We start from the raw sequence: 14314 nt of genomic DNA, 5'->3' as shown, positions 1-14314 counted from the left end.
TAAACCAAGTCTCGGACTTTGATAGCTACCCCTTCCCCTAGGTGGACGTCCTCGAAGAGAGGTAAGGGAAGGCTCAGTACACATCGACTCTGGATCTAACCAAAGGTTACTAGCAGGGGACATGGCTCCTGCACGCCAGACACCACCGCTCCTGGGTTGATGGGTTGCTCCAGCTCCAGCACTCCAGCACCCTTGCATCAACTCACTGCACTCCAGCTGCACTACATCCACTTTGCTGGGTACTTATTAAATAAAAGAACACACAATTTTTCCACCACCTCCTGACCCTGTGCCTTGACTCTGTGTCCCACCTCGCAGTGCAAGTCTGTTAACTTAACACTGTTAACTTATGCATTCATCCTGAACTTCTCTATTGTGTGAGTATTTTATTCACAGGGTTCTGCATGGTTCCTGCACATTCCTGTAAGGAATAAAGACCCTCCTAAAGAAACCTTTTATACATTTCACTGTATTTGCTCTTTTTCATCATATCACACCAGTTTTCGTTTGATTTTGGTCAAAATATAATAAAATAATCAAAAAATAAACCTAAAAATGATTACTGATATTGATTTAATGTCATTTAATGTGTGTGTGTGTGTGTGTGTGTGTGTGTGTGTGTGTGTGTGTTGGGGGGTGGGGGGTGCAGTAGCGACCGGTATCCTTCCCGTTTTACTTTTGCCTGGTTGCTTAGTAACGACCGCGGTGGAGAGTACCTAGGGTGCGCGCTCCCGAGCCACGCGTCCGCGAGCCAGCATCTGCAGCGTGCGCGCGCATTACGCTTTTACACATCAGAAAAAGAGACGTGGATGTTAATTTACAGTCAAAATAATAATAATTATTATTAATAACATTATATTCATCAACATCATCGTCTTCTTTTTTTCTTCTTCTTTACCGCTGTGAGAACCAGGCTCGAGAATGACAGGAGGAAAAACATGGCGCACGGCGCGGTGAGATGAAGCACGGTGAGATCAGGCAGGTGAGGAGCGGAACTGGCTTTTCCTCATCCTCATTCATGTCTTCATCAACTGCATTATAAACACTAATCTACATCAGGATGGAGTGTTAATAACGCGCTCGGGAGTGTTTAATGACGCGTGGGTGGAAACGGTTTACATGGCGCGTCGCCGCATTGCTCTAAAGCGCATGAACACATTCACACGTTCATTCGTTTTATGTTGTTGGTCCGTTGTTTTAATATTAGGGTAACATGAATCTGCAGAGCGTGTGTGTGTGTGTGTGTGTGTGTGTGTGTGTGTGTGTGTGTGTGTTGCATTCATTGCCTCTGCGCACGGACTGATGTGGGTAAATGATGTGACAGCGTGTTTTCAGAACATGTTAAACATGAGCACAACTGCACATACTGCTGTGTGTGTGTGTGTGTGTGTGAGAATGAATGAAGGAACACTGTTGTGTGAGAGCATGTGTGTTGCTCACATGTGTAACACACACACACACAAAGTGACCTCTGTTAGATGTGTGTGTGTGTGTGTGTGCGCGTGCGTGTGTGTGTGTAGTGGAATGATAAGAAGGAGAAGCAGTGAGACACCTTCTGCCATGTCTCAGAGTTGTCATGGTGATTTGGCCATCTGTTGGCTTGCTGTGTATAAATATATGTGTGTGTGTGTGTGTGTGTGTTCTACACATACTACCCCCTAAACAGTGTGCACTCTAGGCAGCACACTATCCTCATATGTGATTTGGAAAATAAACCGAGCTTTTCCCAACGAAATAAACATCCGCAGGCGAGTACAGAGGAGGAGAGACGAATGAACACATTGGTATTCACGTCTCATGCTGCAGTCTCTTTCACCGTCCCTGCAGTTACAAGACACACACACACACATATATATACACACACACACACACATATACACACACACATATATACACACATACACACACACACACACACACACACACACACACACACACATATACACAAACACATACACACAGACACCGCCCCTTCTCTTTTTTTCCTGGTGAATGTGGACTTTTATAAATATGTGAAGCCGACGCTGCCTGATGTGAGGAGAAATAAAGGTGGAGGAGATTATGAGAAAAAGAGAGAGGGAGGGAGAGAGAGAGAGAGAGAGAGAGAGAGAGATGCAGTGTTAAAGATGATATAGGGAACAGGTTTTTCTCACCTCTGTCACATCAGACTTGCTCATTGGGGATAAACACATTTACAAACACATTTAAATATATTATAGTGTAATATTATTTTTTGTTTTATATTAATCTTTGTATAATATACTTTTTTTTTCTATTATGTGTCTTATGTTCTGTAAAGCTGCTTTGAGATAATGTTCCATTGTTAAAGTGATACAGAAATAAAATTTAATTGAATTAAATTATACAGGTAAACAATTCTAATATACATGTTCCAGTAATTAGGGTGAAGTAGTGTTTCATCTTCATTCTCAGGGCTTATGATCTAGGGGTTAGGGATTAGGGATTATGATCTAGGGGTTAGGGATTAGGGATTATGATCTAGGGGTTAGGGATTAGGGATTATGATCTAGGGGTTAGGGCTTAGGGATTATGATCTAGGGGTTAGGGATTAGGGATTATGATCTAGGGGCTAGGGCTTAGGGATTATGATCTAGGGGTTAGGGCTTAGTGATTATGATCGAGGCGTTAGAGCTTAGTGATTATGATCTAGGGGATAGGGCTTAGTGATTATGATCTAGGGGTTAGGGCTTAGTGATTATGATATAGGGGTTAGGGATTAGGGATTATGTTTGAGTGGTTAGGATTTAGTGATTATTATCGAGGGGTTAGGGCTTAGTGATTATGATCTAGGGGTTAGGGCTTAGTGATTATGATCTAGGGGTTAGGGCTTAGTGATTATGATATAGGGATTAGGGTTTAGTGATTATGATCTAGGGGTTAGGGATTAGTGATTATGATATAGGGGTTAGGGATTAGTGATTATGATATAGGGGTTAATGATTCAGTAATTGTGGTCTAGGGTTTAGGGCTGCTGCTGCAACCATAAAGACAAACCTCTTACTGTTAGTCTTTACTCTTCTCCACCTGCTCTGTGAAGTTTATTATTAAAACTGAATTAAGTGGAATTTATGTGCACTGCTCTCATCCACAGCTACAAAACATCTCCTTCTTCTTCTTCATTTTATTATTATTATTATTATTATTATTATTATTATTATTATTATTATTATTATTATTATTACTGTATTACCTCTGATGGTGTGTTTGATGTTCAGTCTTTTCACAGTTGTGGTTTAAGGAATAAACAGTTCGTACTTTCTCAGAATAAATTAACTTCATGTCAAGATTAGATTTCTTTAATCTCTCTTATAACTGCCTAATCTTTAGCATATACTGTACACTAATGAAACCTAAAGCAAAAAGTTCAGCTTCACAGTACACAACTATTTTAATGAATCTTTTATTTAGGCAGGTCCCATTAAGATACAATATCTCTTCTTTAATCTGTGGCATAAAAATACAATAAAAAAAAGAATTTATATAAACCACAATTTGCAGATGTGCGTAATTGTTTGTGCAGCATGTTTTGTGGTGAAGGATGTGTTAGTGTGTTGTGTTGGGGTTGTGTGTTGTGTTGGGGTAGTGTGTTGGGGTTGTGTGTTGTGTTGGGGTAGTGTGTTGGGCTGGGGTAGTGTGTTCAGTTGGGGTAGTGTGTTGAGTTGGAGTAGTCTGTTGGGTTGGGGTTGCGTGTTGGGTTGGGGTTGTGTGTTGGGTTGGAGTTGTGTGTTGGGTTGGGGTTGTGTGTTGGGTTGGGGTTGTGTGTTGGGTTGGAGTAGTGTGTTGGGTTGGGGTAGTGTGTTGGGGTCGTGTGTTGTGTTGGGGTAGTGTGTTCAGTTGGGGTAGTGTGTTGAGTTGGAGTAGTCTGTTGGGTTGGGGTTGCGTGTTGTGTTGGGGTAGTGTGTTGGGGTAGTGTGTTGGGCTGGGGTAGTGTGTTCAGTTGGGGTAGTGTGTTGAGTTGGAGTAGTCTGTTGGGTTGGGGTTGTGTGTTGGGTTGGAGTTGTGTGTTGGGTTGGGGTTGTGTGTTGGGTTGGGGTTGTGTGTTGGGTTGGAGTAGTGTGTTGGGTTGGAGTAGTGTGTTGGGTTGGTGTTGTATGTTGGGTTGGAGTAGTGTGTTGGGTTGGGGTTGTGTGTTGGGTTGCAGTAGTGTGTTGGGTTGGGGTAGTGTGTTGTTTTGGGGTAGTGTGTTCAGTTGGGGTTGTGTGTTGTGTTTCATAAACTCTTATTTTATTTCTGCTCAGTGTTATATGTTAATTTTTATGCCTGATTTTATTGAAAGTTTAGTTTACAACCAGAATTGTGCAACAGTGATTTAATGTGTGTTAACATACACATACACACACACACACACACACACACACACACACACACACACACACACAGGATTACTGATTAAAGCTGTGATGTTTTTTTTAAATCCTATTGTCCAATCAGGTACAGACAATTTTTATGCGTTGAGTTTTTATAAATATTTATATTACAGTTCTTCTATTATATATGAATACACATATATTTGTGTTTGTGTATCCCTGTGTGTGTGTGTGTGTGTGTGTGCATGTGTTTAGGTGTGAATATGGAATGTACACTGTAAAAAAGGTGGCGCTTCCCCAACCAATGGCATCATCCATAAAAAAACCACATGGCTGATGGGCAGAGTTTAACATATACCTTTGTGGGTGTGTGTGTGTGTGAGTGTGTGTGAGTGTGTGTGAGTGAGTAGATTGTGTGTGTTAGCAGGGTAAGGAAAACATGGTGTGTGTGTGTACATGTGACTGAGAGACTGTGTGAGTGTACACGTGTGTGTGTGAGTGTGTGAGTGTGAGGGAGACCATGTGGTACACACACCTGCACTGGCGACCTCTGACCTTTGCCTTAGTTTCTTGGTTGCCATGGTGGTACATCTCCATGGCGATGGCTGTGACCTTCCAGCCTACAGTGAACACTGCTCAGGGTCGTCTGCGTGGGATGCGCATCGCTGTGGCGACAGAAGGGCTCCGTCCTGTGGACCAGTACCTGGGCGTGCCTTTTGCGGCCCCGCCCACTGGAGTGCGGAGATTTGCTGTTCCCGAGCCCCCCACAGCGTGGGGGGGCGTACGTAACGCCACACGTTTTGCTCCTGTGTGTCCTCAGAGTGCACGTGGCAATGTGCATGACATCACTGCACCTGTATGGGCGACCTTTAACCTTGATACCATGGCAACGTACCTGCAGGAGCAGAGCGAAGACTGTCTCTACCTCAACCTGTATGTGCCCACACGAGAAAGGAGCGGTAAGCACACACAATCACACACACACACACAACCACACACACACACACAATCACACACACAACCACACACACACACACAACCACACACACACAATCACACACACAACCACACACACACACACAATCACACACACAACCACACACACACACAACCACACACACACACAACCACACACACACACAATCACACACACACATACACACAACCACACACAACCACACACACACAACCACACACAACCTCACACACACACACACTCACACACACAAACTCACACACAAACACACACACAAACTCTCACACAGACACACACACAAACTCACTCACACACAACTACACACACAACCACACACACAAACACACACAAACTCACACACACACACACAAACACACACACAAACTCACACACAAACACACAAACACACACACAAACTCACACACACATAAACACACACACAAACTCACACACACAAACCACACATACACATGCACACACACACACACAACCACACACACACACAAACTTACACACAAACACACACACACACAAACACACACAAACTCACACACACACAAGCACACACACACACACACACACACACACAAGCACACACACACACACACACACACACACAGAGACGTGTAGAGTACAGATTTCATATTGAAACATTATTATTATATCTTCATTACTGTGTGTTTTCTCTGGTGTGTCACTGCAGGGCCGAAGCGGGCGGGTGAGGAGGTGGAGGATGACGGTACTTCCTGTTTTCATCACTGGCTTTTTTATTTATTTTGTATTAAAAAATTTCACTTATTTATTTATTTCTGATGGTTTTATTTGATCTGCAATCAGTGAGTGTGAGTGGCTTTGGGGTTTCTGCCCTCTTACATCAGCTTCCAAGATTCAGAGACAGACATAGTGTAAACTTTGAGCTGTCCTTTTTCTCACACACACACACACACACACACACGCATTCACACGCACACACACACATACATGCACACACACACATACACACACACACTCACCAATACACACACACGCACGCATTCACACACACACACTCACGCACACACACACGCACGCATGCATGCACACACATACACGCACACACAAACACACACATACACAGGCACAAACACGCACACACACATACACACATGCACACACACATACAGACGCATGCACGCACGCACATACACACACGCAAACACATTCACACGCATGCACACACACAGGCACACACACATGCACGCACGCACAGACACATGCATACATTCATTGACATAATCATCATAAAACTGAAAATCAGCCAATCAACTGTTTCTAAATATTAGATGTTTGTTATTGTTTGTTTAGTGTTGCGTGATGCACGTGAGGACCCGTGGCCTGTAATGTTGTTTATTCATGGTGGCTCATATATGGATGGAACTGGAAACATCATGGATGGCAGTGTGTTAGCAAGCTACGGAAATGTCATCGTCATCACACTTAACTACAGGATAGGAGTATTGGGTATGTGAACACACACACACACACACACACACACACACACACACACAGAATTTAAAAAAAGAACTTACAAAAATATTTGTTCAAAGTCAAAACAATTTTCTAAGGCCTCCTTTCTCAAACACACAAATCCTAAGCATGGCACATTACCAAACACTACACAACTCTCAAACAAACATACACAACACAATTCCTAAAGACCATGCAATATAAACAGGGTAAGAAAATCCACTCCTTAATGTGTGTGTGTGTGTGTGTGTGTTTCTCTCAGGATTCCTGAGCACTGGTGATCAGGCTGCTAAAGGAAATTATGGATTGCTGGATCAAATTCAGGCTCTACGTTGGATCAATAAGAATATTGGATATTTTGGAGGAGATCCAGGTCGGGTCACTGTTTTTGGATCAGGAATCGGAGCATCTTGTGTCAGTTTGCTTACATTGTCTCATCACTCAGAGGGTAAAAAATCCAGCAAATTCCAAACCTACAATTCTCATGACATGCAATGACTAAAGAGTCTTGTTCCTGAGTGTGTGTACATCTCTCTGTCTCTCTTGGCCTCTTCCTCTCTGTAGGACTGTTCCACAGAGCCATTATTCAGAGTGGCTCTGCATTGTCCAGTTGGTCAGTGAATTATCAGCCAGTGAAATACACACGCATGTTGGCCGAGCGAGTGGGCTGTAATGTGCTCGACACACACGTGAGCCTTCACACACTTACAGTTTGTCATTTATTATTTACTTCAGCATCAGCATGTGTGTGTGTGTGTGTGTGTGTGTGTGTGTGTGTGTGTGTGTGTAGGACTTGGTGCTGTGTATGCAGAAGCGGAGTTACAGGGAACTGGTGGAGCAGGACATCCAGCCGGCTCGTTTCCACGTTGCCTTTGGGCCTGTGATTGACGGGGATCTTATTCCTGATGACCCGGAAGTGCTAATGGAGCAGGGGGAGTTCCTCAACTATGACATCATGCTGGGTGTTAACCAAGGGGAGGGACTTCGCTTTGTAGAGGGAGTGGTAGAGCCAGAGGAGGGCGGTGTTTCCGGATCAGATTTTGACTTCGCTGTTTCTGACTTCGTGGATGGTCTCTATGGTTACCCAGAAGGGAAGGACACACTGCGTGAGACGATAAAGTTTATGTACACGGATTGGGCGGATCGCGACAATCCAGAAACGCGACGTAAAACACTCGTCGCCATGTTTACTGATCACCAGTGGGTGGAGCCTGCTATGGTCACGGCTGATTTGCATGCACGCTATGGTTCTCCAACGTTCTTCTATGCATTTTATCACCACTGCCAGAGTCCAATGAAGCCTGCCTGGGCTGACTCCGCCCATGGAGACGAGATTCCTTATGTGTTTGGAATCCCGCTCGTCGGACCCACCGAGCTTTTCCCTTGCAATTTTTCACGCAATGACATCATGCTGAGTGCAGTCGTCATGACGTATTGGACCAACTTCGCCAAGACTGGGTAATTACACACTTACACAATAATACATAATAAAACACAATAAAATAAACAGTAAAAAACACACACTCACACAGCTACACAAAAACAAACAAAAATGATGTAATTATAATACATAATTATCTAAAGTATAAATCTAGATCAATTACAATATATTGAAATCCAGTCCTACAACAGTGTCTACTAGCTAAGTGCTACTTAGAAACTCTTCTATTCATTAAAGAACCACACCTTCTGAGAGACACCACCCATTAACACCAGCAGTCTGATTCAGGTTTGATCCAATCTCTCTGTCTCTCTTTATATTTGTCTTTCTTTTTGTCTGTCACTCTTTCTACAGAGACCCGAATAAACCTGTCCCTCAGGACACAAAGTTCATCCACACAAAAGCAAACCGTTTTGAGGAGGTGTCATGGTCGAAGTACAGTCCTGAGGATCAGCTCTACTTGCACATCGGCCTCAAACCACGTGTACGAGATCATTACCGTGCCACTAAAGTCGCTTTCTGGAAGCACCTGGTTCCCCACCTGTACAACCTAAACGACATGTTCCACTACACCTCCACCACTACCACACGGGCACCACCCCCTCCTGCACAGGCCACTCCCACTGGACCACGTCCCCCTAGACGCCCTGGGCCACTGGTCATTGCTAATCCTCGTGATTATTCCACCGAGCTCAGCGTTACTATCGCCGTTGGAGCGTCACTTCTTTTCCTCAATGTCCTGGCTTTTGCAGCACTCTATTACCGCAAAGATAAACGCAGCCGACAAGCCACGCCTCCTCCACGACAGCCAACGCCCCCTCGTCACCAGGCTCCACCTGTGTCCTGCGAGAAAGATGCAAGATCATCACAGAGGGATTACACACTCACGCTACGTCGCTCGCCGGATGACGTCCCTCTCATGTCGCCCGACTCAGTTGCCATGACGCCCAACAGCGTATCCATGACACCGGACTCTGTTTCCATGACACCCAGTTCGCTGATGGGGTTTCCCAGCATGCACCCCTACAACACATTTACACATGGATACAACAACGCTGGCCTGCCACACACACACTCCACAACCAGAGTATAACAATACACACTAGAACTGGTTCAAACCTGTTTCAGCAGCTAAAACACACACACAAACACACAAACACACAAACCCACACAAACACACAAACCCACACAAACACACACACACAAACACAATGGTTTAACCAGTTCAAACCACCTAGGTACAAATTTATTCAAAATATTCAACAATAAAATGTACAAAATAACTTAAGTGCCAAGATGGAGGATAAACGCATCACTGAACCGTGACATCAGCGTAGATTAGCAGCCCGTAGAGACGCTTTCCTACATTATATTACTTATTTATCGTGTATTCACACTCCGTGCGGTGCAGAGTATACACAAAATATCTTATGGAATGTTTTTGTCTACATTTTATACATATTTACAATTATTCTAATTAAGCTAAGCTATTTAATTAGTTCTACTTCAATAAAAACACAGTTTTTCTACCAATGTTGCTAACAAAGCTAGCTAGTACTCTTACTGACCTGTTCCTGGATGTTCTTTTTGGTCTTGTAAATGCTTATTTATTTGTGGGAGAGTCAGCAGGGGGTTGGGAAAGCGCCCCCTATAGGTGAACATGCTGTTAAAACATTTCTGTTCACATATATTCTCTCTATTTATTTCTTTTTCTTGTGCCCTAAAAACATTTTCTCAGTACAGTTGTAGGCACAGTTAGCAAACTAACCTTTATTTTCTCACACTATCACATGTAGTCTTCAGGTGCTTTAGCTTCAGCTGGTCTTTACTCAATCCTCTGTGAGCTAGCCGTAACACCCAAGAGCTGACATCAAACACCTCGAACCAACACCTTGCTTATGAGTTTTATAATAATCATTTCAATCGGCTGTTCTTTAATAACCCATTAAATCATCACACTGGTGTTTGGTGTTAGATGGTGGCGTGTTTTGAGATTGTTGCTTCTTGCTTTATGGCTGAAGACAATGTTGGAGTTTAATGTGGGATTGGTGAGCTCTGGGTTGGGGAGGCTTTGCTAATACACACAAACACACATTAACACTAACATGTTTTTTGAATGTAAATGAGTAAGAATTGTATTCTGAAGCTCTGATTGATTTAGGTTCATCTGAGGGGCGGAGCCATCACTCATAGCTTTAATTATAACCTCAAGCATAATTATTTATTCATTACTGCATATTTTATGTGGTTTAGATCAAGGTGATCTTTGTATTTATTTAAAACACACACACACAGACACAAACGCACACACACGCGCACACAGTCACACACGCACAAACACACACGCACGCATACACATACTCACACACACACACACATACGCACACACACGTACACACATGTACGCACACGCACACACACACGCACACACACGTACGCACACGCACACACACACACACGCTTGAGTTCACACCTTGTTGCAGTGCCTCATGTGGACTATAGGAGGCGCTCAGACATCAAATGTTTAATTTAACAGACAATCAAACAGAAAAAAATAAAAAATAAATAAACCAGAACACAGGAGCTGCCAGAACTCTCCAGTCGACTGAGACAGTAATAATAATACTGAATAATAATGTGTGTTATAGAAGTAATAATTCTGTGTACATTATTTAGATATAAACTTTGTTTGTTTTATCTCTGACTATTTTCACACAAAATCAATATAAAAACATTTTCTTTAAATATCAGTTCTTCATGCTTTAAATTAAACACTTTTTTATTTACTACAAATTATTATTCAGCAGTGTAGTTATACTGAATTAAAATGTTACAGTAAAGTGTGAGTGTGTGTGTGTGTGTGTGTGTGTGTGAGAGAGAGAGAGAGAGAGAGAGAGAGAGAAGGTTTAAACATATACAGTACATGGTATTGCTGAGCTCAGTGACATTTCATTCTCATTGATTCACACTAGAGCTAGCAGCAGAGCACACATGCTAATGTATGTGTGTGAATGTGTGTGTGTGTGTGTGTGTGTGTGTGTGTATGTGTATGTGTGTGTGTTTGTGTTTATGTGTGTGTGTGTGTGTGTGTGTGTGTGAGTGTGCTTATATATGTGTGTGTGTATGTGTATGTATGTGTGAGTGTGTGTATGTGAGTGATATATATCTCTTGATCCAGCATCTTATCTAATCTTGCCATTCTAAGTGTTTAATTTTTCATGAATCCCTTTTATAAAATGCTTTAATCTGAACTTTAATCTGAACTTTAATCTGAACTTTAATCTGAATTGTTCCTGATTTGGTTTGTGTGATAAATCGTCCTTTAGCTGCGTTTAAGATCTTACAGATGTTTCAGATATTTAACTTGTTTCATGTTGCAGGCTTCACATTTTACACAAAATGGCTTCAAACATTTTTCTAAAAGAAACATGAATGTGTGGAATGTATAATCATTATAGGGCTTCTACAGCTGTGTGTGTGTGTGTGTGTGTGTGTGTGTGTGTGTGTGGTTTTTATTTGATCTGATATATTTCTCATAACACTCATTCTGGACTTTTATGAAGTAAACACTCTTCTGTGTAGTGCACTCACACTTTGTACATAATGGTTTTATTGGAATAAGCTACACTAGCAGTGACATCATCACGCAGTGACATCATCACACAGTGACATCATCACACAGTGACATCATCACGCAGTGACATCATCACGCAGTGACGCTAGTTAGCTCCATCGCTAACCTCTGTTTATTTCTAATCAATGGACATGAATGTGGTGCCAAATTTCTACATGATTTTCTCTGAACCAGCAGATTGAATGTCTCCCTAAGTGACTGTAAATACTGATCACCTTTTTAAACAATGTACACTGATTTACACTCTCTCTCTCTCTCTCTCTCTCTCTCTCTCTCTCTTTCTCCTTTTATACTCTGTCCACATGCTGATCTTCAGATTTGCAGTAAATATTCAGTTTGCCTTTGGCTTTTGTGTTAGTTTGGTTCTTTCTCTGTGTGTGTGTGTCTGTGTGTGTATGTCTGTGTGTGAGTGTTAGTGTGTGTGTGTGTGTGTGTCTGTCTGTGTGTGTGAGTGTTAGTGTGTGTGTTTTATTTAAAGCATGAATTTTTGAGATGCTAGAACATTACAATGTTTACTAAAAACACACTAGTGCTATTGTTTGTCTGTGTATGCAAGTGTGTGTGTGTGTGTGTGTGTGTGTGTGTGTTCTATCTCCTCACCCAGCTGTGCTTGTTAGTGCTCAATGTGCCCTTGTTTCAGTCTCTTCTGCTACACACAAACACACACACACAAACACACACACACTAGAGGATCCTGCTCTATGTTTGTGTGTCTGTGCTTGTGTCTGTGTGTGTGTGTGTGTTTGTATGTGTGTGTACCAGAGGTTCATGAAGGGAATAGGAAGTAGACTAGTAGAGGTAGTCTGAGCGTTTCTGGAGGTCATGACCTCTGCTAGTGGGGAGGTTTATTATCCTGGGATGCTGTTAGAGCAACATCCTCATCACCTTTATGCTTTATGCCCATGATTCTTCTACACCAAGTAGAACCCTGCTGCTGCCAGGAGAACTGCAGAAAAACCCCAAGGCCACTCTTCACAAACTTTAGAGCATAGTGATGGACAGAAGATGGAGAACACAACTCTTGTTCCATGCAGGAGATCTATAATCACTTCCTGTGTTCAAGCAGGTTGAGAAGCTTCTGCTCTGATAAGGTCTGATAAAAGACGAGAGGATGCAGAAGTCTGAATCAGTAGAGAACTTTCTCTCAGGTCTCCAGAGTTTCTCAGTGTTCCTGGAGACCTGATGGAGCTGTCAGCCTTGTCAGCAGGAATTTATATCTTAAATCCAAATGAGCAGATAATAAGATGTTTACAGTGAAAAAGCACTTCATCTGATTATGAGATCAGTCCTGTGTTTTTATTTCAACAGAAAGATCAGACTCGGTCTAATGACTCTCACCTTAGACAGAATAATTAAAAAGAACGCTGTGTCTTTAAGATCTGCCCCAGTCCTGTGTGTGTGTGTGTATGTGTGTGTGTGTGTAGGGGGTCTGTTTATTGTTTTGGAAACAAAAGCATGAGTGAGAACGATAAAAGAAGAGAGAAAAGTGTGAGAGTCATTTTATCACCACATCACAAGCAGCCGTGCAGCGAAACCCCTCGGACCACCACCCTGCAATACACACACACTCACACACACACACTGAAATACACACGCCAACACCCATGGGTAAGTCCTCTATAATATATACATACGGGCTTTCATTTTCTGGTGCAAATTGATGCAGTGTGTGTGTAAGTGTGTGTGTGTGTGTGTTACCTGAGGTATATGTGTGTATATGTATTCATCTGTATTCATGTGTGTGTTTTAGACAGGTGTATTTTGTAGAATGTGGTGTTTAATGTGTGTTAATGTGTTTAAGGTCAGAGGTGACAGATATTGAGATAAATGTGGATCAGTGACAGTAATGATTAATTTTATTAATATCATGTCCCTGCTGCACGTGTGTGTGTGTGTGTGTGTGCTAGGGTTAATGAACTGTGGCTCCGCCTCTCCCACAGGTGAGAGTGATTGGACCCCAGACATTTTCATTTTTCTGTGTCTGATGGTTTTAACGTCATACCTGTGAGAAGAAACATTCAAGTGATGTCACAATGTTAATGTCATATTAAACAGTGCTGTTAAATTCTGGACTCTGATTGGTCAGAAGGTGTTGATGAATTCTCTGACACAGCTTTATATTAATGCTCTGATTATTGTTTCTATAGCAACAGCTCATTTCCAGGCATGTGTACAGAACACACTCCACTGATAATAAACAACGTTTTAAAATGTGTGTAATTATTACTATGGTGAAGTTTTGTGTAGTTTGTGCATGATGTGCTGAAGGAGTCTCCAGTGTCAGAGCTGTGGACCAGTCAGAGGTGAAGCTGGAGCTCGAAGTTCTCCACATTTTCAGGACAAAAGAGTTTACACTTCTTTGTGGTTTCTATGGTAACATGACAAGCTGCAGGATTTTCTCTTAATAACCCGAAGAGAGACAATATTGA

The 14314-nt window shown here is 42.4% G+C and overlaps 2 protein-coding genes across 2 annotated transcripts in view; both read left to right on the top strand.

Annotated features, from left to right (window-relative positions):
• The first annotated feature begins 741 nt into the window (after positions 1–741).
• The window catches only part of nlgn3b (neuroligin 3b), a 16915-nt gene continuing 3342 nt past the window's right edge, over positions 742–14314 (top strand). Inside the window, exons 1-8 of the mRNA XM_060862715.1 lie at positions 742–982; positions 4584–5287; positions 6008–6043; positions 6649–6804; positions 7073–7258; positions 7375–7499; positions 7601–8268; positions 8606–10864. Of these exons, the coding sequence (XP_060718698.1) occupies positions 4849–5287; positions 6008–6043; positions 6649–6804; positions 7073–7258; positions 7375–7499; positions 7601–8268; positions 8606–9344 (2349 nt within the window). The 5' untranslated portion in view covers positions 742–982; positions 4584–4848 and the 3' untranslated portion in view covers positions 9345–10864. The remainder of the gene's footprint in view (positions 983–4583; positions 5288–6007; positions 6044–6648; positions 6805–7072; positions 7259–7374; positions 7500–7600; positions 8269–8605; positions 10865–14314) is intronic.
• plp1b (proteolipid protein 1b) overlaps positions 13366–14314 on the top strand; it is a 6733-nt gene continuing 5784 nt past the window's right edge. The window contains exon 1 of the mRNA XM_060862733.1: positions 13366–13493. Coding sequence (XP_060718716.1) covers positions 13490–13493 — 4 coding nt within the window. The 5' untranslated portion in view covers positions 13366–13489. The remainder of the gene's footprint in view (positions 13494–14314) is intronic.

Source organism: Tachysurus vachellii, chromosome 26 (genome assembly GCF_030014155.1).
Source record: "Tachysurus vachellii isolate PV-2020 chromosome 26, HZAU_Pvac_v1, whole genome shotgun sequence".
NCBI lineage: Eukaryota > Metazoa > Chordata > Actinopteri > Siluriformes > Bagridae > Tachysurus > Tachysurus vachellii.
This window is presented reverse-complemented; position numbering and strand designations above follow the sequence as displayed.